This window comes from Chrysemys picta, chromosome 3 (genome assembly GCF_011386835.1).
Source record: "Chrysemys picta bellii isolate R12L10 chromosome 3, ASM1138683v2, whole genome shotgun sequence".
Classification (NCBI taxonomy): Eukaryota; Metazoa; Chordata; order Testudines; family Emydidae; genus Chrysemys; species Chrysemys picta.
The window spans coordinates 161,364,254-161,389,860 of NC_088793.1; the positions used below are offsets into that span (position 1 = coordinate 161,364,254).

The 25,607-nt window shown below is 39.6% G+C and overlaps 1 protein-coding gene across 8 annotated transcripts in view; it reads left to right on the plus strand.

The window, feature by feature from the left end:
* EPRS1 (glutamyl-prolyl-tRNA synthetase 1) overlaps nucleotides 1-25,607 on the plus strand; it is a 62,793-nt gene that overhangs the window by 20,566 nt on the left and 16,620 nt on the right. Inside the window, exons 8-28 of one of the 8 annotated variants that reach the window (XM_065589419.1) lie at nucleotides 1,499-1,691; nucleotides 2,111-2,282; nucleotides 3,410-3,643; nucleotides 5,686-5,770; nucleotides 6,203-6,262; nucleotides 6,559-6,579; nucleotides 8,727-8,837; nucleotides 10,560-10,696; nucleotides 12,147-12,354; nucleotides 13,963-14,075; nucleotides 15,119-15,236; nucleotides 15,330-15,710; nucleotides 16,775-16,984; nucleotides 18,216-18,470; nucleotides 19,281-19,514; nucleotides 20,469-20,734; nucleotides 22,142-22,193; nucleotides 23,270-23,479; nucleotides 23,919-23,991; nucleotides 24,901-24,980; nucleotides 25,429-25,530. In XM_065589419.1, the coding sequence (XP_065445491.1) occupies nucleotides 1,499-1,691; nucleotides 2,111-2,282; nucleotides 3,410-3,643; nucleotides 5,686-5,770; nucleotides 6,203-6,262; nucleotides 6,559-6,579; nucleotides 8,727-8,837; nucleotides 10,560-10,696; nucleotides 12,147-12,354; nucleotides 13,963-14,075; nucleotides 15,119-15,236; nucleotides 15,330-15,710; nucleotides 16,775-16,984; nucleotides 18,216-18,470; nucleotides 19,281-19,514; nucleotides 20,469-20,734; nucleotides 22,142-22,193; nucleotides 23,270-23,479; nucleotides 23,919-23,991; nucleotides 24,901-24,980; nucleotides 25,429-25,530 (3,315 nt within the window). The remainder of the gene's footprint in view (nucleotides 1-1,498; nucleotides 1,692-2,110; nucleotides 2,283-3,409; nucleotides 3,644-5,685; nucleotides 5,771-6,202; nucleotides 6,263-6,558; nucleotides 6,580-8,726; nucleotides 8,838-10,559; nucleotides 10,697-12,146; nucleotides 12,355-13,962; nucleotides 14,076-15,118; nucleotides 15,237-15,329; nucleotides 15,711-16,774; nucleotides 16,985-18,215; nucleotides 18,471-19,280; nucleotides 19,515-20,468; nucleotides 20,735-22,141; nucleotides 22,194-23,269; nucleotides 23,480-23,918; nucleotides 23,992-24,900; nucleotides 24,981-25,428; nucleotides 25,531-25,607) is intronic. The other 7 variants (XM_065589420.1, XM_065589423.1, XM_065589421.1 and 4 more) reach the window with 7 other exon arrangements.

Here is a 25,607-nt window from a genome sequence, read left to right on the forward strand (position 1 = left end):
AAAGAGCTTTTGGTCCAGTAGCCTAATTATTCTATGATTTTCCCCATTCTTTCTTGCCCCTCCCCTAGTATTTATAATCTGTATTAAATCCATGTAAATCTGTTGTCAGTTGGTTAATAGACTCTATGTTACTTGACCTAATCACAAATGGCAATCCTGGTACTACTTTAAAAGCTTTTGTAATCTTAAATACAACTGGCTTCAGTGACCATAACTTTTCTGTAACAAAAATCCCAAATCCGCACTAAGAAATTTCCTAGGTGTCCAATACTACTGAAGCGGTTTAAACCTTTTTAATAATTTATTCTTGCTGCCACCTTTTCACTATTTGTGGCATCCATGAAGTGAAAGAAAGAGAGGAATCTGTATGATTTCCTGCCACTTCCAGTCTCAGGATTCATCATCCTATAGGAGGGTTTTGAGGCTTGGACTATTCTCACTCCATTACAGGGATGGGGACCCTCTGGCCTGCAGGCTGGATCTGGCCCACTGCTTTATTTCATCCCGCCCGTGGCAAGTCTCCGTGCCGTGGGCCAGAAGCCTCAAGCCTCGGCGCCCTCTCCTCTCCCCCTCCCCCCCATGCAGGGGGAAGCTGGGGTTGCCAGGCCATTAAAAGTCCAGTCGGCTCCACAAGCTCCTGGAAGCGACCGGCATGTCCCTGTGGCCCCTAGGAGCAGGGGCGATCAGAGAAATCCGCACACTGCCCCCAAGGCCAGCTGCGCAGCTCCCATTGGCTGTGATTCCCAGGCAGCGTGCACCGCGCAAAGCCTACTAGTCCCTCCTTTCTGGGAGCAGTGCAGAGCCAGGGTAGGCAGGGAGCCTGCCTTAGCATGCTGCACTGCCAACCGGGAGCCACCTGAGGTGAGCGCCGCCCGGCTGGAGCCGCACCCTGATCCCCCCCCTGCCCCAGATCAGACCCCCTCCTGCACCCTAACTCCCTCCCAGACCCTAAACCCCCAACCCCCTCCTGGAGCCTGTACCCAGAACCACCTCCTGCACCCCTGCCCTGAGCCTGCTCCCCCACTCTAAACTCTTTGGCCCCAGCACAGAGTCCCCTCCTGTACCCCAAACCCCTCATCCCCAGCACCACCCTAGAGCCCACACCCCCTCCTGCAGCCCAACCCCCCGCCCCAGTCCAGAGCCCTCTCCTGCACCCTGAACCCCTCATTTCTGGCCCCACCCAGGAAGCTAGGAGAAGCCGCCTCCACCCCTGCTCCCTTGCGGGGCTTGCTCTGCTGTAGGGGGAAACCCCGAGCCTCTGCACTCCACCGTGGGGCTGTGTGGCCCACAACTGATTTCTTTTCTGTGAGTCAGTGGCCCCTGATAGAAAAAGGGTTCTCCACCCCTGCTCTATTAAATGTACAACAAGAAGAACTTGTTGCCAGTTTTTCTCTCGCTTTCTTGTCCCACCTTCCCCTGGAGGAGCTGATCTCATTCTCCTGCCCTATAGCAATCACTACCTATGTATGTATGAATGTTACAGTATAGTTCTTTGCAGGTTATCCTGGAAGACGTTGCGATGCTGCACATCAAACCAGATCAATTTACATATACCTCAGATCACTTTGAAACTATAATGAAATATGCTGAGAAGCTTATTCAAGAAGGGAAGGCGTACGTGGATGATACTCCTGCAGAACAAATGAAAATGGAGCGTGAGCAGAGAATAGAATCTAAACACAGAAATAACTGTAAGATGCTTTATGGCTCTTCTCCTCACCCTGTTATCTTTGTCAATGGAATATAATCTTGTTTCATTCTATTTTTAATCATCCCACCTATCTTTAGTTTTAATTGTATACTGTGAATACTTAACGAGCCAGTAGGAACACTGAGGTCCTCAGCGCTGTGCCCTTCAAGATTAAAAGACACAAGACACTTGTTGTTACACACCTGTTTATTACATCTATCTATGTTCACAATGCGTGTGTGCTGTACAGTCTTACTCTCACCTACCAGTGTGTGAGGAATACTGCACTGTTTGATATTGGATCTAAACACATGCAGCAATAACTCTGATGTTTGACAATGTCAGTAACAAAATATGGTGCTGGAGACTGCTCAGAAATACCTTAGGTAACTTAAAGTATTAAATTTTTTTGTTTGGTAGCTGTTGAGAAGAATCTACAAATGTGGGAAGAAATGAAAAAGGGAACAGAATGTGGACAAATGTGTTGTCTACGAGCAAAAATAGACATGAATAGTAACAATGGGTGTATGAGAGACCCAACCCTTTATCGTTGCAAAAACCAACCACACCCACGCACTGCAAGTAACTACAAGTACGTTCACTTTCTATTAATATTGACCTTGGTATGCTTCTTTTCTACTCTTCAGCAGGTTTCTTTTTTAACTATCTGGGAGTTGCTTGCATTTTCTGAACCAGAATGTGTAGCTAATCTCCTTGTAGAAACGACACAGCTTCTTCAGAAGATTTTTAAAACGTGAGCTCTTGCCAGCATTTCATAATAGTATCCACTGATGAAAATTCTATAACAGGTCCCTATTCTCATGTCTTTGTAAGGTGGGCCATAAAAAAAAAATAACTTCTCTCCACATGTGATGAGTACCATTTTTCTTAAGAAATCTTGGCAAACCGTTTTGACTGCCTGTATTACAAGCAGCCAGACAATTGGATTTTGTTTTTATTTAATCTCTCAATTTAAAGAACTTTGAAGGTTAATCTTTAGTGTGAAGTGGTGTCCTTGACCTATTTAGCTGAGTGGCAACTGCGCGTTCATAGCAACTATTCTTTTCATGCACTATGAAGAGTTACTTCATGTGCATTGAATTAAGACTATTTGCAGAACACTATAGTTTATTCCACCTGTTTCCACCCGCTCTTTCCACTGCTATAGCTTCAACAGATGGGAAATGTTGACTTGATATGGACGTTGAACTAAAATGGTGGCTTTGGCTCTTGGTAGAAATGCATTTAAAACAGAGGCATGATGTACACACTTGTAATTGATAAATCACTGCCTCTGTTGTAGTAATCTCTGATTGTTGAAGTTTAAACTATGGCCTGAACATGGATATCTTTTTTTTATGATACATATTGGTACGAGATGTAGGGGAAATATAGGTGTTAAAAAAAAAAAAAAAAAAAAAAAAAAAAATTCTTTTTTTAAATATTGAGGGATTGAATTATTTGATAGCTTTGCCTTTGCTTATAAAATGTCATTTAATATATTTTAATTTGTTTGGGTCTTTTTTTAATAGAAGAGCTCAGTATCAGATGTGCTGTTTTAACTAATTCTTGACGGAGTTCTGGTGACCATTTTAAGGATTTTTGAGTGATTATAAAATACGGAGTAGTATTTAATTTTATGGCTATGGTTTTCAGATGCAGTTAAACTATGTATATTCTTTTCCTGGCTTATTAATTTCAGCTCTTCTTTCTTTTTAGTGTTTATCCTACATATGACTTTGCCTGCCCCATTGTTGACAGTATTGAAGGTGTCACACATGCATTAAGAACAACAGAATACCATGACAGAGACGAGCAGTTCTACTGGATCATTGAAGCCTTGGGCATAAGGAAGCCATACATCTGGGAGTACAGTCGTCTAAACCTCAACAACACTGTGCTATCTAAAAGAAAGCTCACCTGGTTTGTCAATGAAGGGCTGGTAGATGGATGGTACGTTTGTATACATACAATTGCTGCTATAGCAGAAATACAATCACACATGTATGCTATTCCTAAAGGAAATCATAGAATGCATGCATCCACTTTTCTTTGGTTAAACAGATACTAACTTTTTTCACCTATAGCTTGCAGGTTCTCTTCTCTTAGTTTTCTTGGCACTTAAATGCCAAGTGTGTAGGCGTCTCAGAAATGTCTACAGCACATTTCCTCTTTTTTTTCAGTCTTCTATGAAGCAAGCCAAATGGGGGGAGGAGGGGAATTTTGTTAGGGTTTACAGTTAACCATCATGCTTGTGTTTCCAGGACAAGAAATATACTAGTATTGCCTTGCTCTGCTTCAGTTTCTACTGCTATAAAAAATTTTTTTACCCCCGTAAAGCACACAGGTCAAAATTTTCAAAAAATGGGTACCTAAAGTTAGACTTCTTAATAGAGATTCAGACATTAAAATGCCCTGACTGAGAGAATGTTGAGCACCTTTTTACTTAGTGGGAAGTGCCGAGTCTTCCAAACTTGTTTATTTTAGAGAAGAGACAAATAAGACAGCGGAATAAAATAAATGCATAATGAATGGTACAAAGAAGGTAGATTGGGAACTTTTATTCCCCCTTTCCCATAGAAGTACAGGTGAGCATTCAGTGGACTTGCAAGGTAGCAAAACTGATAGAAGAAAATACTCTCAGCGTATGATTAGACCTGATCTTGTTGCCACAAGATATCTTTGAGCCTGAGAGGATAACAGGGTTGAAAAAAGGATTAAATAATTATATGGATAACAAGTATATTTAAATGAATAGTAAATAAAATAAAATAAACTAGCTTTGGAAAGAATAAACCCTCCAGTTTAAATGCATAAACTGTTAGGAGGTAATTTACCTCCTAATGATGGAGAGAGGAAACTTTTTTTTCCTGCGGGGGGGCGAGGGGGTGTCAGGTTATCCCATAACTACACACTGCAGGATTATGTCTTCTGATGCTAGCCACTGTTGGAGACTGGAGATTGAACTACATAGACATTGGTTTGCTGCTCAAGTACGGCAGTTTCTTTGTATTAACTTACAGATAAAAAGTGATATAGGAGGGCAAAATATTAATATAATATATTAAAACTGTAGTACCAGTTGGGTTGGTTCCATTGTTTCCGGTGCCCTTCCAAGCCTAGCACTTTTCAGACCTACGTATTTGAACTTAGGAAAGTGGGTGACAACAAAAGGATCTTAAATAAATCAGGGCTCAGATTGAGCTGGTGCATGACAATGTACTAGCACCTTTCCGAAGCTGGTATCTTGTTCTCCAGAATCTGTGAAGAAACAGTTTGTTTTTGGTGTTAACTGATGCAGAGATGTTTGAGTCTGCAGAGAGCCTGAGCAGTATCTGAGATCTGAATTGCCCCATTCATCTTGAGTATTTTGAACATCTACACAATATACTGTGAGCAGTGTCTCATTTGGTGACTCACATGGGCAGAATTTATTTTATGGGGGGAGTTTAGAGTACTACCAGCTTCCCCCCCCTCCCCCTTTTGAAACTTAAATAAGATACAGGAAGAAAGCTGGAAGTTCCAAACTTTGGCATAGGAGGGGCAAAGAATGGTTTTAGAGCCAAAGGGAAGGAGTGGGCAGGATAGCACATCTTACTCCCCAATACATAGTATTGACTTGCGATGGGGAGACGTAACTGGTACCTCTTCAATTCTTGATAGATACACCAAGGATTGAATGGATGTGGAAAAGAGCTCCTGTCACTAAGAGGTGGTTTCCCATTCCAAGTTAGTGTTCAGGAATGCTGGTACGTAGCAAGGGAAAGTCTGTATTAGAACTGTCCATAGATAGAGAAGTTTAGTCTCCTGGGCTGTCAGGCTAGCCTCTTTCACCCAGCACTAAATTCACACAAGCAAAATACAAAAGTTTGTTTTCTTGAAACTGTGATTTACACAGATATTAAAAAATCAGTACTTTATCACCTGTTAACAGAATTAAATGCATAATAGTAGATACTGAATGAACCTCTCAACTTTTTTCCTCTTTCTGCCAGGGATGATCCAAGATTTCCCACTGTGCGTGGTGTGCTGAGAAGAGGCATGACTGTTGAAGGACTAAAACAGTTTATTGCTGCACAGGTGAGTGTTGTCTTTCCCTTCTTCCTCTTATTCTTGGAGTCTGATTGTAAACTTGGAAACAAATGGTTCAACTGAAAGCTCACCATATTTATTGCCACTCTGCCAAGATTTTGTCCTTTTGAAGACTCATTCCTGTCATGGCTTAGGTCCCAGTCCTGCTTCCATATATGCATTTGAGCAGCCCCTTGTGTAAAATTGTATGGGTCTGCAAGATTTTGAGCTTGTAGTGTGTTGAACTTCCATTGATATCAATGGAAGTTTGGATCGAGATTGTGGCAGCAATGGGCCCTTATTGTTTATTTTGTAAGATGAGGATTAAGCTGAAAAATACACATTGTTACTTTTGGTAAACATGCTTAGCATTTGTATTGTGATTCTACAGACATTAAGAATAATATTCAAGATTATTTGTTTGTTAATCTTGCCTTCCAGGGCTCCTCCCGATCTGTTGTCAACATGGAATGGGATAAAATTTGGTCATTTAACAAAAAGGTACATGCTTGTATTAGTTTGATGCCGTTTCTTCTTGGTATCCTCTTCCCTGAGTTATGTAGTGAATCCACTGTTCACTGGAGTGCTCATCATAAAGAGTAGCAATTTTTAAAATATATTGCATCATCTGGCACATTTTCAGGAAAATGGAATGTCTCCTCCTTCTAACATGGGCTAGCACATATTGACTTGCCAAACCAATATTGAGTTGTTTTACTTAGAACTATGCAGAAAGGTAATGATACTTTTTGTGAATCTGATCTGAAAACTCTGCATTTCATTTTTCTGCTTTCAAGCTGCGAGCTATCTGTAAGAAGGTATTACTTAATGCTTCTTTTGCCTTAGCACATGGCTTACAGTACCGTAAGCATACTTAGCATAAGCCATCGTTATGCAGCTTCATAGCACAATCACATTTGCTTAGGTAATAAGAGCTGCACAAATCCATTTAAAATGCATTATTCCTGTTTTTAAAATGCAGCCCAGTTCTGTTTTGACTTATTTGTCAAAATAGATGGGAACTCTATTCCAGTCAATTCATGTTGTCCAGTTTTCCTTTCTGGAGTGAAAGTACTGAGGGCTTGTGTATTTCCTGTGCTTGAATGAATATATATATATATTAGGTAGCCCTTTTTGATGTTTCGTAGCCGAGTGTCAAATAAGGAATACTGCATCTTAATATGGTTAGTTGCTTCTTGGCAGTGAATGCTTGGACACTATAATAAGGCGAATCATTAGAATGCTGGCTGTATAGCTTGTGTGAATGCCTGTAACTCTTGCATTGGGATTCCTGCTTGTTTTTGCTGAGGCCTTACTGCAGATCTCTTCATTTAAGTAGTATTTGCTTGTCTGGCATGTGTCTTGTATACCTTCCTACCTTTTGTATTTGGTCCATTTGGTGTTATATAAAGGATTATCAATTGGTTCTTTTTGTTGCTGCATAAATACTAATCACTTTTTTGAGTAGTGGATTTTAAAAATATGGGGAGTTGATAATATAATTAAAACAATTTTTTAATTAAGTGTCTTGAAACTCCTGCTCCTTGGGTAGCACCATATTTATCAGCCAAATTCTGTCATCCTCTATCTGTGCAGTTGCATTGGAGTCAATAATATAAACGAGGGCAGAAATTGTTCCTATACATTTCCCAGTTTGATATAAAAGATCTCTGCAGGCAGAGAGCTCTTATTATGCTGTTACATTGTAAAGACAGTCACCTGGGGAAGTATTGTACTGAATTATTAAAACAAAGGACATGGTTATAACAATGAAAACAAATTATAACCTTAATTGTAAAATTATGTGTATTAGTTATTAAATCATACAGTCGCATATAAGGCCTCTAGATGTTGAGATACCTTAACAAGCCATTTCCTATTACATCTGTCTGAAACACCTTAAGGGCTTGGCTTCCACATATACTGACTCACTGATAAATGTATGACTTCTGAATCCAAAGCACTTTCATACTTGCTAGTGCCGAGCAATTTGGGTATAAAATAGATTGACAAACTGTTTACTTGTAAAATTGCTGTTTAGTTGTGCATTCCTGTTGCAGTGAAAGGATAAACATAAAAATATTTACTTGCACTCATTCAGTTTAGCACCCAACTCACCTGCCAGTTAATCTACCACTGTTTCCTGCTAGCCCTCCACTGCCCCTTGTGTGTACTGTATTGTTCTAAGCACCTCCAAATGTTTTATGAAAGTAAGTTTTAAGAGATTCAAGAGGCCCTGTGAAAGGTGGTGCTAGGGGGGTGAAAATAGACTTTATAAAAAAAAAAAATAGGGAGAGGCTGCGGTGGTAACTAGTTTGGCAAGAAGACATGATTGTGGGGAACCCACGAGTTTAATACTATGGTATTGCCTTATTATAGTGATCTAATGCTGCTGTATTAAAATGGTGTTTCTTAATATTATAGACCCAACTGGTACTCCTTACACAGGCAAAGCTATCTCTGAGTCTGTGAGAAATGAACATAGGATCAGGGTCTGTGGTAGCTAAAATACGGCATCCAATATGTTGTTTTAAAATGGATGTATCTAGAAAGAAAATGGTCCAGCAGGCAGATTTAGTAGTTCTATACAGAGTACAACTACACCAATATAGATCTACTGTCTTCCTTCCCAGTGAAGCATTGATTTGAGATCAGGTTTACTTGTAGTATGATAGTACCAGATTTGCAGCTTCTGTTTGCTATCAACAATTTTGCCTGTTTAAATATAGACCTTTTTGTGGAAGGTCTGAAAAATTGCTTAAGGATTGCTCACTTTTGACTATATATTTTTTTGTTTGTCTTGCTTTTATAACTTTCAATGAAAGTAGCATTAAAAGGCAAACGAGTGCAGTAACACAAAGAATACCATTTAATAGTCCTATATTTTCACTTTACTTTGTTTCATGTAATCTTTTGCTCTGACACTGCCCAATAGTCACGATTATCTTCTTTCTATTTCCTGTAGGTCATAGACCCAGTGGCACCTCGGTATACTGCTTTACTGAAGGATGAAGTGGTCACTGTGAACGTTCCTGAAGCCCTAGATGAGATGAAAGAAGTGGCCAAACATCCAAAGGTTGTGCATGTATTTGTAGTCTTTTAATAACTACTGTATGGTACTGATCATGAAGACTGACGCTAGCCATAGATTAGGGCAATCAACCGGGACCCAGGAGGAGTGTCTAGTGTTACAATTTAGCACTAAAAATATGAGCTCAAGGTAGGGACTTTGACATCTCTGTGCTTTTCATACATTATAAGGCTAGAGGGGACCATTGTGATCTATTCTGACCTCCTGTATAATATTTCTCTGAATTAACTTCTGTTAGATCATATCTTCTAGAAAGAAAATCTAATTCAGTCTTAATTTAAAAATTGCTAATGGCGTGTCCACCAGGAGATGATCTAGACCATCCCTCGGCCCGCACCACTTCCTGCAGCCCCCATTGGCCTGGGATGGCGAACCGCGGCCAGTGGGAGCCGCAATTGGCCGAACCTGTGGACATGGCAGGTAAACAAACCAGCCTGGCCCGCTCTGCCAGGGTGCTTACCCTGGCGGGCTGCGTGCCAAACATTGCCGATCCCTGATCTAGACCAGGGGTGGGCAAACTACGGCCCGCGGTCCGGATCCAGCTTGCAGGATTGCCACCTCTGTGGCGCTGCGGGCCTCACGCCACTGCTGGAAGTGGCCAGCACCACGTCCCTGTGGCCCCTGGGTGAGGGGGAACAGAGGGCTCCATGTGCTGCCCTCGCCTCCAGGCACCACCTCCCGCAGCTCCGATTGGCTGCAAACGGGGAACCGCAGCCAATGGGAGCTTCAGGGGAGGTACCTGCAGGGGAGGGCAGTGCCCGGAGCCCTCTGTTCCCCCTCCCCCAGGGGCCACAGGGACATGATGCTTCTGGGAGTGGCACGGCACGGGGCCAGGACAGGCAGGAAGCCTGTCTTAGCCCCACTGCCACCCCGGAGCCCGCACCCCGAACCCTTCCTGTACCCTGCACCCCAACCCCCTGCCCTGAGCCCCCTCATACATCCCGTACTCCCTCCCGCACCCCAGTCCCCTGCCCCAGCCCTACAGTCATGGCCCTGCAGGCAATTTCCCCACCCAGATGTGGCCCTCAGGCCAAAAAGTTTGCCCACCCCTGATCTAGACTCCTAAACTCATTTTGCTTGTGACCAAAGATGGAGCCAGATCTCAGGAGAAGAGAAATTGTTCGCTACCACATTTCATCTCCTCCTTATCTCTGTCCTTGCAGACTGCATGTCTTGGGAAAGGAAGGAGTAAAACTCTTGTTGACAGTATTGCAAAACCCAAACTCTAAAAAATCCTGACAGGCCCCAAAATATAAAGAGAGTGGATTAAAAATCGGGTGACCTCTTTTTTTTTTTTTTTAGACTATATTGCATTTGAGTTATGTTGTTTGACTTTGGAGCTTTCAGGATACATTGGGGTTACTTTTTCAAGCTTTTCTTTGCAACCCCAGAGGTTAGAAACTCATTTTATTAATAAAAGCCAAGATTCTCCTGCAATCATATGACTCTGGGTGTTGGGGATTTAAGAAAAGCATGAAATATCGTGACTTGTGTAAAAGTGGCAACACTGCTCAGACCCATCCCTCCTTTTGCCCTATGGAGAGAACTTCTCCCTGTTCTAGTTATCATGATTCTCTTTTAATATGTGATATGTATTGTAATTCCTTTTCTGAATACACTCATATACAGCAGTGTGTCAGGACTCAGCTCTGTTAGCTAAGCCAGTCAACTTATGATAACCAACTTTTAATTTTTCTTAATACACAGAATGCTGATGTTGGCTTGAAGCCTGTGTGGTACAGTTCCAAAGTGCTGATTGACGGTGCAGATGCAGAGACTTTGACTGAGGGAGAGACTGTTACATTCATAAATTGGGGCAACATTATCATCACTAAAATACACAGGTAACAAGTATAAGGTAGTTCCAAGTTAGAGGTTTCTGCACCTCAGTGTTTTATTGACAAGAATAGCTTTCTTGCATCTTGAAATACTAAAAAATAGCACAGATAATCGTTTTTAAATGGATCACAAAGCTGCCTGATTAATAAATAGTACATCTTACTGTAGTTCTGGGTCTGAAATGACCAGTGAGGTCAGATATTGCATAAAAATTCTTCTTATTCAATTTACTGAAGCACTTCTGTAGATGTTACCGGCTGTTAGTCCTTACAATAGGAAGTTTAAAAAAAAAAATAAAAAAAAAGCCCAGGTCACCTTATAACAGCCTGCAAATCTGCTCTGTCACTGATACTTGGTATAAGAGCTCTTATCCTAAAAGTGAACATATGCTCTTGCAGATTGAAAAACAAAATCTGTTTGGCTATTTAAATTACAAGGTTGCCCCCCCCCCTCCAAAAAAAGGTGAAATTAGAATGTGATGTAACTAACTTCAGAATCGTTGTGCTGGAAGTTTAGAAAGATGGAAGGTTTATGGAAACATGTAAGGCTTTTTTCTATGCCTTGTACAACATTTTGCTATTTATTTTTAATAAATTAAAACAATGGAAATACTTCAGAAATGCTGCCTGTGTGGTGGTTTTTCCAAAGCTTTGACTACTTCTACGTATAACCTCTTGATCTATAGTATAGAGAGGTATTAAAAAGTATCCCAAGACTCTGCTTGATGGCAACAATATACCAATCACAGATGTAAATCTAAAGTACATCTATCCTAGTATAGAGAGAGACTTCATCTGCTTATCCCCTTTGCTATCTCTTCATAGCAAAGTACTGATTCAGAAGTTACCAGAATAATTAATTTGCTATTTTTTTCACATAAATCCTAATCTGATCCAAAATATTTTACTTGGAATAAAAGTAAATTGGGGGGGTGGGGAACAGATTAGCCTTTTGAATACGGCCTGTAGTGATGATAAGAGAATGTTCTTTTCTAAGTCATTAATGTTTCTCAGTTTTTTAATCAAGAGAGCCTTTCAGACTCACGTGAATAGTGCAGATTGATACCTAACAATGAGATTCTCTCCCATTTAGTTTCAGAGGAAAAGGCATTTTAAAAATAAATTGAAATGCATGATGACTGTAAATTCATCAGTCACATACTTGACCGCTAGTAAGGTTTTTTTAAAACAAAAATATCTTGTACGAGAATCTGTACTAGATCTTTTTTGTATCTGTTCCTGGAGAGTTCTGGTGGCTAGTGAGTTACAGAACTCTGTCCTAGAAAATATATTCTTTCTAATTCATGCACAATACATTCTAAGACTATTTTTTGTCATGAGCCTTTTTGATCAACAATTTCCATATTTTTGATATTGTCTTAAGAGAAATTCAAATATATACCATAATTGTTGTGTAAAAACGTGGTTTCATCACATTTTTCTGATTCTTCTGTAGAAACTCAAGCAGGAAAATTGTGTCCATTGATGCCAAGCTGAACATGGAGAACAAGGACTACAAAAAAACCACTAAGATCACTTGGCTTGCAGAGACCCCACATGCGCCTCTCATTCCAGCTGTCTGTGTTAACTATGACCATCTAATCACCAAACCTGTCCTAGGTAAAGATGAAGATTTCAAGCAATATGTCAACCGAAATAGTAAGGTAACTCATGTATTACCCTCTTCATCTACACGGCTTTTGCTTACTTTTTCTCCTTACCATCAGCACCAGTTTTGGGTTTGTTTTTTTTTAAAGGTGTTCGGCTCTCTTTTCCCAAGTGTTCAAGTTGCATTTCAAAGCAGTTTGAGTAGTTCAACTTAAGCTAGATTCCATCTATCTATATGATAAATGTAGATATGCTCTTCTGGGCTATAAAAATGTCTGTGGGGTCAGATCTTCAGTGAAGGTAAGTCCATTTATGTTACCTGAGGATCTGGCTCATGGTTGGCATTTTGATATTGGTGAAGTCTTTACACGTTGCACTGTTTTGAAATAGATAAGCTTTTTATGTTGCACAACAAATTGGAAGTTAACGGAAGCTGCAACCTGATAGGAGATCAGTGTGTTTAGCAGAGGTTCATTGTCTAGTATAGTGGTTTTCAACCTCCCCGCCCCCTCCAGTTGCAGACCTCAAAAAAAATTTTGGCTGGAGGAACAGACCCTTTGGAAATCTTAGACATAGTCTGTGGACCCTCAGGGGTCCACAGACCACAAGTTGAAAACTACTGGTCTAGCAAACAGAATAAACCATTACAGTTGAAGTTGTATAGTTTTTAGGAAGACTTTGCTTCATTGGCTCTTTTGATAAAACTTGTTACGTTTTCTTTTTGTCACAGAAAGGGTTTATAGTTGCAGTCACTGGGTTTTGTATCTTGCTATCTCTGTGCAAGACACTTTAAACCAGTGGTTCTCAAAGTTTTGTACTTGTGACCCCTTTCACACAGAGAGCCTCTGAGTGCGACCCCCCCCTTATAAATGAAAAACACTTTTTAAATATATTTAACACCGTTATAAATGCTGGAGGCGAAGCGGGGTTCGGGGTAGAGGCTGACAGCTCGCAACCCCCCCACGTAAGAACCTTGCGACCCCCGAGGGGTCCTGACCCCCGTTTGAGAACCCCTGTTTTAAACTATGTGGCACTGTTCTGTGGAGTTTCTTCCAGTTGTCACTTTTTCTTCCAACCCTGTGTCCCTGGATGATACTATGGGATCTAAACTGAGGCTCTTCAGTAAGAGAGGGAATGCATAGACACTCTGAGTTGGGTCTGTTGATGACAGTAGCAGAAAAGTAATGTGTGAAGGAATGTTTTGAGACAGTATTTTGTTCACATTCTTATTGCATAGTTAACTGAATTTTTTTGTTTTCATGCTTCAGGAGAGAGGAAAAATCTGTAAATATATTCCAGTAATTGTTCCTATTTGTTTTTCTACCTCAAGAAGACTGAGATGTTTTGTTTTTGTTTTTAAATCATAAGAACTAAATACTGTATTAACTTTTCTCAGCATAACTTACACTGACTTCCCACCATACGTATGACTCTTTAGTCTGCTGGCACTGATGGTTTGGAAGCTCTCTTTCACCCTAGCATATTCTCAGGCTAGCACATCTCCTTGAGAGCATCTTATCCATTGGCATTGGGATTAATTGACACTTCAGCAGTTGTGAATTTGGAACATCTCTGGAATCCTTCAATGCAGCTACAATAATTATGAGCATTGTTTAAAATAATGCTAAGAAGAAATGGTCTTAATTTGCTTTTAACTGTTACAGCAAGAAGAACTGATGTTAGGTGATCCTTGCCTTAAGGAGTTGAAAAAAGGAGACATTATACAACTTCAGAGAAGAGGATTTTTTATTTGTGATCAACCCTATGAACCAGTTAGGTAAGCAGCTTTGTAAATAAACTCCATATATAGTCTAAGAATTACCATTATAGATCTATAACATCTGTTTCAATGCATTTTTGTTTTTAATATATTCAGACACAAATATTGAAGTCCCTAAGGAAGAAATTAATTTTTTTTCTTGACCAGCAAAAATAAAAAACATAGAAATTTGTGTGTATATTAGAATATCTTGCATTGTGCTAGGTAAAACAGTTGCACAGCTATGGCACTATATACAAATGTTAAATATAGTTTAAAAAAAAATCTTAATGTCATTTTAGGCCTGCGTTTATGTTAAGCCTTCATGTATACGCACACGGTCATCCAGGTGACATTTTCTATGAGCACAAGGAAACTCTGAAATAATGAGGGAGTCAGTTTTCCTTGTATTCATTATGAATATGTAAATCAAGAATCCCAGAGATGGAATAAAATAGGTGATTGCCTGATTAGAGAAAAGCATGTTTATATTAGGTATATACCTAATTGAGTGAAACACTGAATAGTTTTTCATCATCATTGTATATAAGATTCCTTTACAATCCCATCCACTATCATACATTTGATTTGTTTCCCATCTACAGAATATGCTGGCTGCAAAACCTAAAGGTCTTTAGAATGCGCTGTAAAAAAATCCAGATGGCCAAATCTGGATTTTTATGCAGAAGAGATGGGAAAGCTGCATTCAGCTGCTATTTCAACTAAATGAGATGAGAATTAGAGCCCGGAAGAGAGGGCGCTGTGAGATGGAGAAATTGTGAGAGAAATAAGCATCCATTACAGTACACTGATCAATACAGAATGTGAACTGACAACATTAAGTAGTTGCAATCAGAAATGCCATTGCTTTTGCAATAGAGTGTTTAATGAGAGTGTAGGTTGAGAAGTGGTTTTGATTATCTTCTCTTTCCCCCCCTCACTTTTCCCCCCCAAACAAGTGTTTGGTAGGCCTGCTGCTTGTAGTCTTTCCTATTGTCGCAGTGGCCCTAGTGTATAATGATAGTGTATAAAACATCAGTTCTTTTAATCTCTTTCTGTAGCCCATACAGCTGTAAAGAAGCCCCATGCGTTTTGATTTATATCCCTGATGGGCACACAAAGGAAATGCCAACATCTGGCTCAAAAGAGAAGACGAAAGCAGAAACTGCAAAGAAAGAGGTAAATAAGGCTTTTAGGAAAGGCTTTCATAAATAACATTACTATTAAAAAAAATGTAAAGGAAACACTGAGAACTTGCTTCTGTTTTCAAAGGCTAGTTCAACTTCAAAGGGAAAGTCTGTTCCACTTGTTGCTGATACCTGTATTCCAGCCTCTGCTCCATCTGAGGACCCCCTGGTCTTTTACAACAGAGTGTCTGCTCAGGGTGATGTAGTTCGTGATTTGAAAGGTAAAAAGGCTGCAAAGGAAGATATTGACACAGCTGTGAAACAGCTATTGGCCTTGAAGGTGGAATACAAGGAGAAGACAGGCCAGGAGTATAAGCCTGGAAATCCTCCTGCAGCAGCTGTAGCAGTACCAAATGTTTCTTCGACACCTCAGACCTCCAGCAATCTGGACAGCAAAGCTCTTTATCATAAAGTAGCTGAGCAAGGGGAGGTGGTCAGAAAACTGAAAGCTGAGAAAGCCTCTAAGGTAAGGTTGTTGGGTTTTTTTTGTTTTTTTTTAAGAAACTAGTTAAGAGACCAGTATTTCATGAATATTTGTGTAGTTTAATGTGCTTTCCCAGGATGTAAGTGGACGTATGTTTTCCTCCCTTGCTTTCATTAAGTTCACTTGGGTTGGGTTTCTCTAAGACCTTTCTTCTCAAGTGTTGTTCTCCAAGTAGCACTGATATGATTAATTCTGTCTCAATGATATTTATGAGGAATGTTAATTAGGTCCCTTTAGATGTGAGCAGAACTGTTACATTTTCCAGATTTTTGTTCTTCTCAGAAACTGGCCCAAACAAGGCTTCCCACCCAAACCAAATACGGAATGTCAAACTGGTCCCTGGCAAAAGTTTTCAATCATAGTCTGTTTCTCTTTTTCTCCACAACATTTTTCAAAAGAAGTGATTGAATTAGGTCAACCATTTGGAATCTAACAGTTCAAGAAGGAGTTTCCCTGCTTAAAATTGTTCATAAATAAATAAATGTAAAAATTGTCAAGTACTTGCTGATTTTCTCTCTTGACTGCAGTTTTTGGTGAGTATATGGAACTATTTTGAACAACAGCAAATGCGGTTAACAAAAAGAAAACTTTTGACATTTCCTGCTTAATGATTAAATATTTTGGCAATTAGGCTTTCTTTGTGGCATTACAGAATCTGAATGAAGGCATATATCTACATATTGTAGCTTTAGTGGTACTGTATTGTAGCGGACTGTTGCAAATGTACAAAGCAAAGTATTTCTAATAGGCATTCGTTTGCCTAGCATAGTGGAGCTCTGGTCCATGACTGGGGTTCCTAAGTTCTACAACAATACAAATAAATAATATCTGAGGGTTTACTTTCAAAGGTAGATGTTTTCTTTACCAGATCTACTCAAGTTGTGGTGAACTAATAGTAATAAATAGCCTATGAATATACAATACCCAAGGTTTTGTAAACTTGGTATTACTTTTTATAAAAAAGGATCTGTTTGTTCAGTACAACTTACCTTATTCTTTCTGTCTTTCTACAACTTTCTTTTTCCCCCTTTCTCTTCCTGCTTCAGGATCAGATAGGTGCTGCTGTGAAAGTGCTTCTAACGCTAAAAGCAGACTATAAACAACAGACAGGCCAGGAATACCAACCTGGAAACCCACCTGTTGTGCTCATTCCTTCTCCTGTTCCTACTTGTCCAATAGACTGCAAATTTCTATACAGTAAAGTAGCTGAACAAGGCGAAGTGGTTCGCAGACTTAAATCAGAGAAAGCTTCAAAGGTATAATGACACTGAATACTAAAGGCTTCTTAATGGAAAGAGAGACATTCAGCTTAGTTTAAGCCCACTGTAGGTTTTGTAAAACTTGCTTCTGTTCCCGTTAGGTTCTGTATTTTCGTTTTTTTTTTTTTTTTTCAATTAGGTTATCTTTAATTCTCCTAAATTGTTTTATTTGGCTTCACAACAGTCTTGTGCTAGTGCATGAGAACCAGAAAGGGAAACTAACCAGATCATTTTTATTGTGCAAGCTGAATGAACTACATAGACATAAATGATGAAAAGCAAGCTGTAGCTTTTCAACTAATCTAGAGTGGGGTGAATAACAGAAATTTGTTAGTTATTTTTTTTGACAGTCCCCATTTAATATTTTTCAATTCATAATCTAACCTACTTGACACCCAATCCTGCAATGTACTGAACGTGGTTGGACTGCTGTGCCCACCTGGGGCCAAGTTGACTTCACTGGGGAGCCATGAATGTGTGAATGCTGTATGATTGGATCCTTGGTGCAGGGCTGGCTCCAGGGTTTTGGCCGCCCCAAGCAGCCAAACAAAAAAAACCCAAAAAACAAAAAATCCGCGATCGCGATCTGCGGCGGCAATTCGGTAGGAGGTCCTTTGCTCCGAGCGGGAGTGAGGGACCATCCGCCGAATTGCCGCCGAACAGCTGGACATGCCGCCCCTCTCCGAAGTGGCCACCCCAAGCACCTTCTTGGTAAGCTGGTGCCTGGAGCCGGCCCTGCCTTGGTGTGTGACTTGTTGCAGTAGGTCTGACAAACAAAGTAAAATTACAAAGAGCTCATTTTTGGCCAAATCCTACTCCCCTTATTAAAGACTTGTTCGTTCCTGGGATCTGCTTGCGAGAGTCAGGCAAACAGAATTTGGCCCTAAGGTAGTGCATTACAGCAGTTATTGTAGTGCAGGGGTTCTCAGACTGGGGGTCGGGACCCCTCTGGGGGTCAAGAGGTTATTATATGGGGGGGGGGTCAGCCTCCACCCCAAACCCTGCTTTGCCTCCAGCATTTATAATGGTGTTTAAATATATTAAAAAGTGTTTAATTGATAAGAGGCGGGGAGGTGGTGTCGCACTCAGAGGCTTGCTATGTGAAAGGGGTCACCAGTAAAAAGTTTGAGAACCACTGTTGTAGTTCTACTTTAGTTAAGATTGTGTTATTTTTTCCATTATTTTTTTTCTACCTTTACATATATCTTGTATTCTCTTCTTGCTTCAGGATCAAATAGATGCTGCTGTGAAAGTGCTTTTAACACTAAAGGCAGAATATAAACAAAAGACAGGTCAAGAATACAAACCTGGAAATCCACCTACAGCTCCTCCTTTTACATACTCTTCTGCTGCTACTCTTCCTTCTCCTGTATCCTGCAATAATTTGACACCCTCTAGCTCAATAGACAGCAAAACTCTTTATGATAATGTAGCAGAACAAGGGGAGGTGGTTCGCAGACTCAAAGCAGAGAAAGCTTCAAAGGTATAATAGTGGTAAATATAGAGTTTCTTCAGTTTTAACTCTTCCACATTTTACCACTGGGTGGAAGTCTTCTACCAAGTAACCCTGAACTAATTCTCCTAAATTATTGTTCTGCCTCTGGCAGCTAAACCACCAATCCTGTATTCAATCCAGTGAAGTATTTCTGTATCTCTGAAGAGGTTGGATTTCTGACTCCTGAGACATGCAGTTCTGAAATTCTTCTCTTAGCATCACAGTCCCACTATTTGTGAAAAGTCGGTCTGGCAGGTAGACCGAGGAATCTGTACGACCAGGATGGAATTTGAGCACTGTTAATTTTAAAACAGTGTAATGTGGTGTGGGAGAACAGAAGTGCCTGTTAGTTCAAACTACCAAAGTAACGAGGCTTTCCCCAGCCACAGAGTGAATTTAGAAGGAAAATCTGTTTCCTTAAGTTATAGCACCAAGAAGAAGCAAGAGAGAAGCATTAATCTGCTCTCAGAAGCCGCTAAATGCCCTCCTTGATCTTCTATTTCCCTCTGAAGGAGGAAAGGCTTTTTCACATTCTTCAATGTTCTGCTATAACCCTTGTTAACAAGATCAGAGAGCTCCATTCTGCTTCAATCCTGGTAGCACTCAACACTGTGTGATGGCTGTTCTTTTCATTCTCTAACCACCACACACCTGTTGCTTATGGCCAGATACAGATTGGACTCTGCTGCCTGCCCAGTTTTATTTGTTGTCTTTTCATGGTAGAGAAAAAAGCTTTTTCTTAACCTACTTTTGAATCCTCTCCGGTGACCATTGAATTTTTTTTGTCTTTCCCCTTAGGATAAAGTAGATGAAGCAGTGAAACTCCTCCTTTCTCTGAAAGCAGAGTATAAAGAAAAGACTGGGCAGGACTACAAGCCAGGACACGTGCCAGCAACTCACATATCTACTTCACCCCAAACAACAAGCACAGAAATCAATGGCCCAGACACACCAGAAGCTAAAGCTCTGTTTAACAAGGTGGCTTGTCAAGGAGAAGAGGTCCGTAAACTAAAAGCAGGAAAAGCAGAAAAGGTAAACTTTTTAAAAACACAACTTCCTTAAAAATAATCTTAGAAGACCTCTCAGTTGATGTTAGCGCAGGGCTAGTGATGTGTGCATGGGGAGATGTCAGTCACGCTGGGGCTGGGAGTGCGAGCAAATGACTGTCCCTCTTGCTCGCTATTCAGCATGCCTGGCGTGGAGGGGCAGGGCTTCCAGGTGTTTCTGAGGAGGTAGGTGTGGGGCGGGCTTTGTCCCCTCGGGCAGAGCAGAATGTAGCGGCCTGCCTGCTTAGTGGATTGTTCCCATTATTCTTAGTGGATTTCCCCCCAAGAGTGTAAAAGTAAAACAGGTGTAAAAGTGGCTCCTTTACATTGCCAGAGTGGTATAAAGGAGCCTTATTGTAAATGACAATATGGCCTTTATGGTACTTTAGTGATTTGAACTGGTCTAAATTTTGGACTGAAAAATACTCTTATCAAAATGTACTCCATGAGCTGTTTACTACTGACCTTTCTGGAGATGGTCAGTAGCCAATATAAATTGTGAGTTTGATTCCCTAGCCCTCACTTGCTCTTCAGTTGCCTATGATGTAATACTGAGCATATGGCTGCATATATTTGTTGACTAATAACTAGAAATAAAGCATCAAACCTAGCTACATTACTATTAGACAAAGGAGGTTTGGGGATTTTTTCCAGTGCTCCCCACTCCCATTCTCCATCCATTGTATTGTAGTTTAAACAAATTACCAAAATAATTGAAACTGGTGTGATTATGTTGCGTTATTTTGACAAATAAAAAAAGGAGAATTTTAAAAATATTGTATACAGAATTTAATTTTTTGTCGCAGAATTTCCCCAGGAGTAGAAGATGTAGCAGATATGTGTGTATATATAGAACATCTGTAGGTCCATTTACTCCTGTGATTCATATTGATTTCTCTTTATTTGCTTGTTCTTCCATGGGAATGACTTCAAATGAAAGGATAAAATAGATACAGCAGTGCAGGAACTGCTTCAACTGAAGGCCCAGTACAAGTCTCTTGCAGGAGTAGACTATAAACCTGTCTCTGCCACTGGTGTTGAGGATAAAGATAAGAAAAAAAAAGAGAAGGAGAACAAGTCTGAAAAGCAGAATAAGCAACAGAAACAGAGTGATACTCAGAAGAAAGAATATCAGAAAGACCAAGGTGGTAATGGCCTCTCCTCAGACGGTTCAGGAGAAGGTCAAGGGCCTAAGAAACAGACCAGGTAAAGAAATTAGCGATCCATCTGCAGGAAATCTAAATTGGGAGGGCTGAACAGAGCTAAATCAAGAGCAATATTTTTAGTATTGGTAGTGTGGGAATATACAAAAAAGAAATGATGCCACATTCCATTAATTCTTTTAATCATGTTCATTTCTAATTTATAGTTAATACAAGGAGGGAGTAAAATCCTTGTACTGTAAATTGCATACTATAAAATAAGCATAATACACTTTTGTTTTCATTACAAATATTGCATATCATTGGCAGAGATGGTGGAGAATCAGAGAAACTATGCAAGAAAACTGGATTCTGCAGTCTTAAACCTGATCTGAGCACCTAATACATGATCTACTGTCATTGACTTTGCTAGGAGTTGATGGAGCTCAGCTTCTTGCAAGATCTTGCCATTATTGCTAGTATGGTTTATTTTGGTTGAGGTGGTAGGATTAATCTTTCATTTGAAATAAAACTAATATTTTTTCGGAGGCAAAAAGCCTTCAGAAAGCAAGCAAGCAAGTTACCTTAACAGCGTCACAAAACTCTCTAGCCAAACAATAGCATTAGTGGAGCTATGAAACTTAGGGTTTAAAAAAAACAAACTTAGGTGTCTGGATCAGCCTTATGCTCTAATCAGGGTTTTATTTGGAAGTTTTAATTTCACAGCTTGATGCATCGAGGCATGTAACTGTGCTGCAGGGAGGGATCTAAACAGGAACAGCTGAGATTTGTATGAATGCTCCTCTTGTCCTGTTAGAGAGGGAGCATCGTGTTCTGAAACAAGTTAAATTTGGGAGGGGTAGGGTTTGGAAGGATGGGGTAAAAAGGGTGTTTGCAGATCACTGAAATACCGTATATACTCGTTCATAGGCTGAATATTCTTGGTAAAAAAGTGACGCATCAAAGAGCGGGGTCGGCTTATAAAAGGGTCTAAACCAAAATTTGATGATTTTAAACTCTATGGAATCATTGAATTGAATATCTAATACATTGTCGTTTAGTTTACCTGGAGCTCCCATTGGCTGGGAATGGCAAACCGCGGACACTGGGAGCTGAGGGGCTCCATGCCTGCAGATGCTCCAAGTAAACAAAACGTCCCGACCCGCCAGTGGCTTACCCTGAGAGGCTGGGAGCCAAAGTTTTCCAACCCCTGAAATATAAGGTTGGCTTATGAAAGGGTCATACAGTTTTTGCTGTTTTTACCTAACCATCTTGGGGGGTCCTTATAAACGAACGGGCTAATGAATGTGTATATACGGTAAATATGCTTTAACATTTAACAAAAGATTTTTTAATTACATTAAAAGGGACTCTTTCCCCCAAAAAACATTAAAGCATGCAGCTTTATCGCTACCTTCAGCACTTGGCAGTGACCTAAACTACAGGGTTCTATTCTTTTAAAATTCCATAGGCTCGGTCTAGAAGCTAAAAAAGAAGAAAATCTTTCTGATTGGTTTTCTCAGGTAAGTGTGCATCACTTTGAATTAAAGAGTTGTTTCACTTCACATATTTCACAGAACTACGGATTTTTTTTTTTTTTGGCCACTCCTTTATTTTTTTTTGTAATATAACTCCTGTTCCTTAAGTTGCTACCAGCATTTTTCTTTAATTTCTGGACATCTGTTTCCAAGTGCTGTGTAAATTTGTGAAGCTGTATAAGTTATATAATGGTCACCTGTTTAAAAAAACCAAACCTTTATTGAATACGTTCTGGCAGTGAAACACTAAGGATCTTGGTAAGTATTTGATGGGTGTTAGTTAGAAGTCTGAGTTTAGCTCAGGATGGTTTGTAACCAAAAGTTACTAGCATTTTTTATGGGTGGTCAGTGCGAAATGAGTTTGACCTTACTACTGTGCTTCAGGTAGTCCTGGCAGGGCAGCGTTTGACGGACACTGGTGGGGCATGGAGGGAAGCTTACAGTACCGGATTTCTGGATAAATAGACTGTCTCCGCCACTGTCAAACTGGCACGTTTCACCAACACTGACATTTGCCACGATTAATGAATAATGTGTTTGGTGGCCTTTTGTAGTGAGTGAAGAACACTGATCATTAAAATGGCCTATGCCTGTTCTTTCTTAGGGTGAGGAAGCGATTGACCACCTGCATTTCCTCATTAAGATCTAAGGATCCCTTACGTTTCCCACCTTATTACTCACCTTCAAGGTCCTGCGTCGACACTCTTTATCTTTTTGGATAAAGGAACTGTATCAAAATCCTTGCAGAACCAATTATTACCATTCCATAATTGGTTATAGAGGTTATCTGTAAGTGATGCCAGAAAATATGCACTTTTCCCCGTAGTATCTGAGCCTCTACCTTTTCTGCACCAACCCCTCTGTTTCTTGGGAGGAAATTGTTAAATATAATTGTTAAATCTTTGCTTACAAGCTCTCTTTGGCTTTTTTGGTTTTAAATTACAGCCATTTTAAACTGCTGATTGATCAACTTATTGTGAGCGGGGTCGTTAGGTTTGAATTATTGTAGTGCTTTTTTGTGCATGCAAATACAACTTTAATATCTTAAAAAATCTTGACAGGTGATCACAAAATCAGAGATGATTGAATACTACGATGTGAGTGGCTGCTACATTCTTCGTCCATGGACTTTTTTCATTTGGGAAACCATCAAGGATTTTTTCGATGGTGAGATCAAGAAACTTGGTGTAGAAAACTGCTACTTTCCCATGTTTGTGTCCCAGGCTGCTCTGGAGAAAGAGAAGACTCATATTGCTGACTTTGCCCCTGAGGTACACATCAGAATTCTGTTTACTTCACTCATGTACTACAGCTAACTTTAGCTAAACTGTTTCTTTTTAAAAACTAAGGACAGTGCTCAGATAGATGATGTAAGCAGATATTTTTATATTCTTACAACCAGAAGCTGTGCAAACAGCTGCTGCTCCTAGTCCAGTAGGCAATGATGTCAAATATAAAACAATTAAAAGTTTGTAAGCCCTTTTTTGATATTGTTTTTGGAGGGGGCTTGGAGGTCTACTTTCCATTACGAAGAAGGGGTGGAAAGGAATCTGCAGGTGTCTGTCAGTTCTTGTTGGAACAATTATTTCAATACTGCTTCTATATTGTGTAATTAATGAAGGTGGTAGGGAACCTAGAGCTTTAAGATCTATTTTTATTTTGAATCAAAATAAATCAAGTTGAAGGAAACTTAATATTTTAAATGTTTAGGTTGCTTGGGTTACGAGATCTGGTAAAACAGAGCTGGCTGAACCAATTGCTGTACGTCCTACAAGTGAAACAGGTAAGAAACAAACTTGCAAGTAATCAGCAGTTTCAGAATGAGTAACTGATACAGCAGAATCCTGTTGTGGTTTTGAGACCAGTTGGTGGTCTAGTAGGTAGGACACTATGGTTGAACATTGGAAAAATCTTACAGGAAAAATTTTTAATTTTTCATCACAACTTGAAACATTTCTAAATTTTTCCAATAAACTAGCTATAAGAAGTTTCATTTACACACAAATTGCAAATTATTTAAAGTTTTCATATTTAATACTTTAGAAGACTCTTTGACTGGAATTTTCTTTAATATTTTGAAGTTTTGGGGATGAAAGGTTTTTATTCAATTTTGCTTTTAAGAAAAGTCATTTTCATTGTTCATGTTGTATTTTACCTTGTGAACCTTTTTTTCATTAATATTCAGATTGTAAAGTCATTAAATATAACTAAGATACAAAAGTGGAGCAACTATAGTTAAATCAGATACAGTATACTAAATTGTAATATGATTGTGTGCTATCATGAAAATTTCTTAATTAGCTGATTGTGTGTATGTATGAATCTAGATGTTCTAGTTTTAATGAAAGACAATGATTTAATCATATGAAAACTAACTGCATGTAAAAAGTAGCTAGGTTTCCCCTTCGCCTTCATAAAGAGTCACTAAAGTAGATGTGTTTTGAGTTCTGAGGTGAGTGTGAAACCACTTCGCTTCAGACCAGCAGCAAGCCACATATTACCTGAGGAGTTGGAGCGAAGCAAAAATATTCCTTTCATTAAGGTTGTGTGTCCACTGCAGAATTTCACTTGAGTGGGACAGAAGATGTGAAAAGTGAAATCCTCACAATGGAGCACAAAGAATGTATATTATAGTTGAGACTTGTTCCTCAGATCATTAAAAAAAAAATTTTTTCGTTCTTTTCTTTTGCAGTAATGTATCCTGCCTTTGCAAAGTGGGTGCAGTCACATAGAGATCTTCCTATCAAGCTTAATCAGTGGTGCAACGTAGTGGTAGGTGCATTTAGTCAACCATTTATTTTTTAAAAGTGAAGCACATCGCAAGGAATTTGGTATGCTTGATTTTTTTTTCTAAATTTATTAGGACAATCGTTCCATAAGAGATGGCATCATACCAATATTAATCAAAATATAAACAATTAATATTTTCATTATGTAATGTGTTTTGGCATGTGGGCATAGGTATATGCTATATTAGTAATTAAATAAAATATTAGTTTAAAAGGATGACATTGTGAAAGTATGTTCAACTCCTTTATTTAAAAAAAAATCCAAACTTCTTTTTTAATCCCAAAATCTGGGATTTGCAGAGTGACATACAGGTGAAAAATTGAGTTTTGATCAATGCCAAAGAAATAGCTTTTTAAAAAACGTAATCTAAGTAGTTCAGTTATACTACTGAATTTGAATTTTTTTTAAAAAAAGTTCCTTTTCTTGCCAGCGTTGGGAGTTCAAACATCCTCAGCCTTTCCTGCGCACTCGTGAGTTCCTTTGGCAGGAAGGACACACGGCATTTGCTACGTATGAAGACGCAGCAGAAGAGGTACAAAGCACTGAATGTTTTTAACTACCGTATATACTCATTCATTAGTCCGTTCATTTATAAGCCCACCCCCCAAA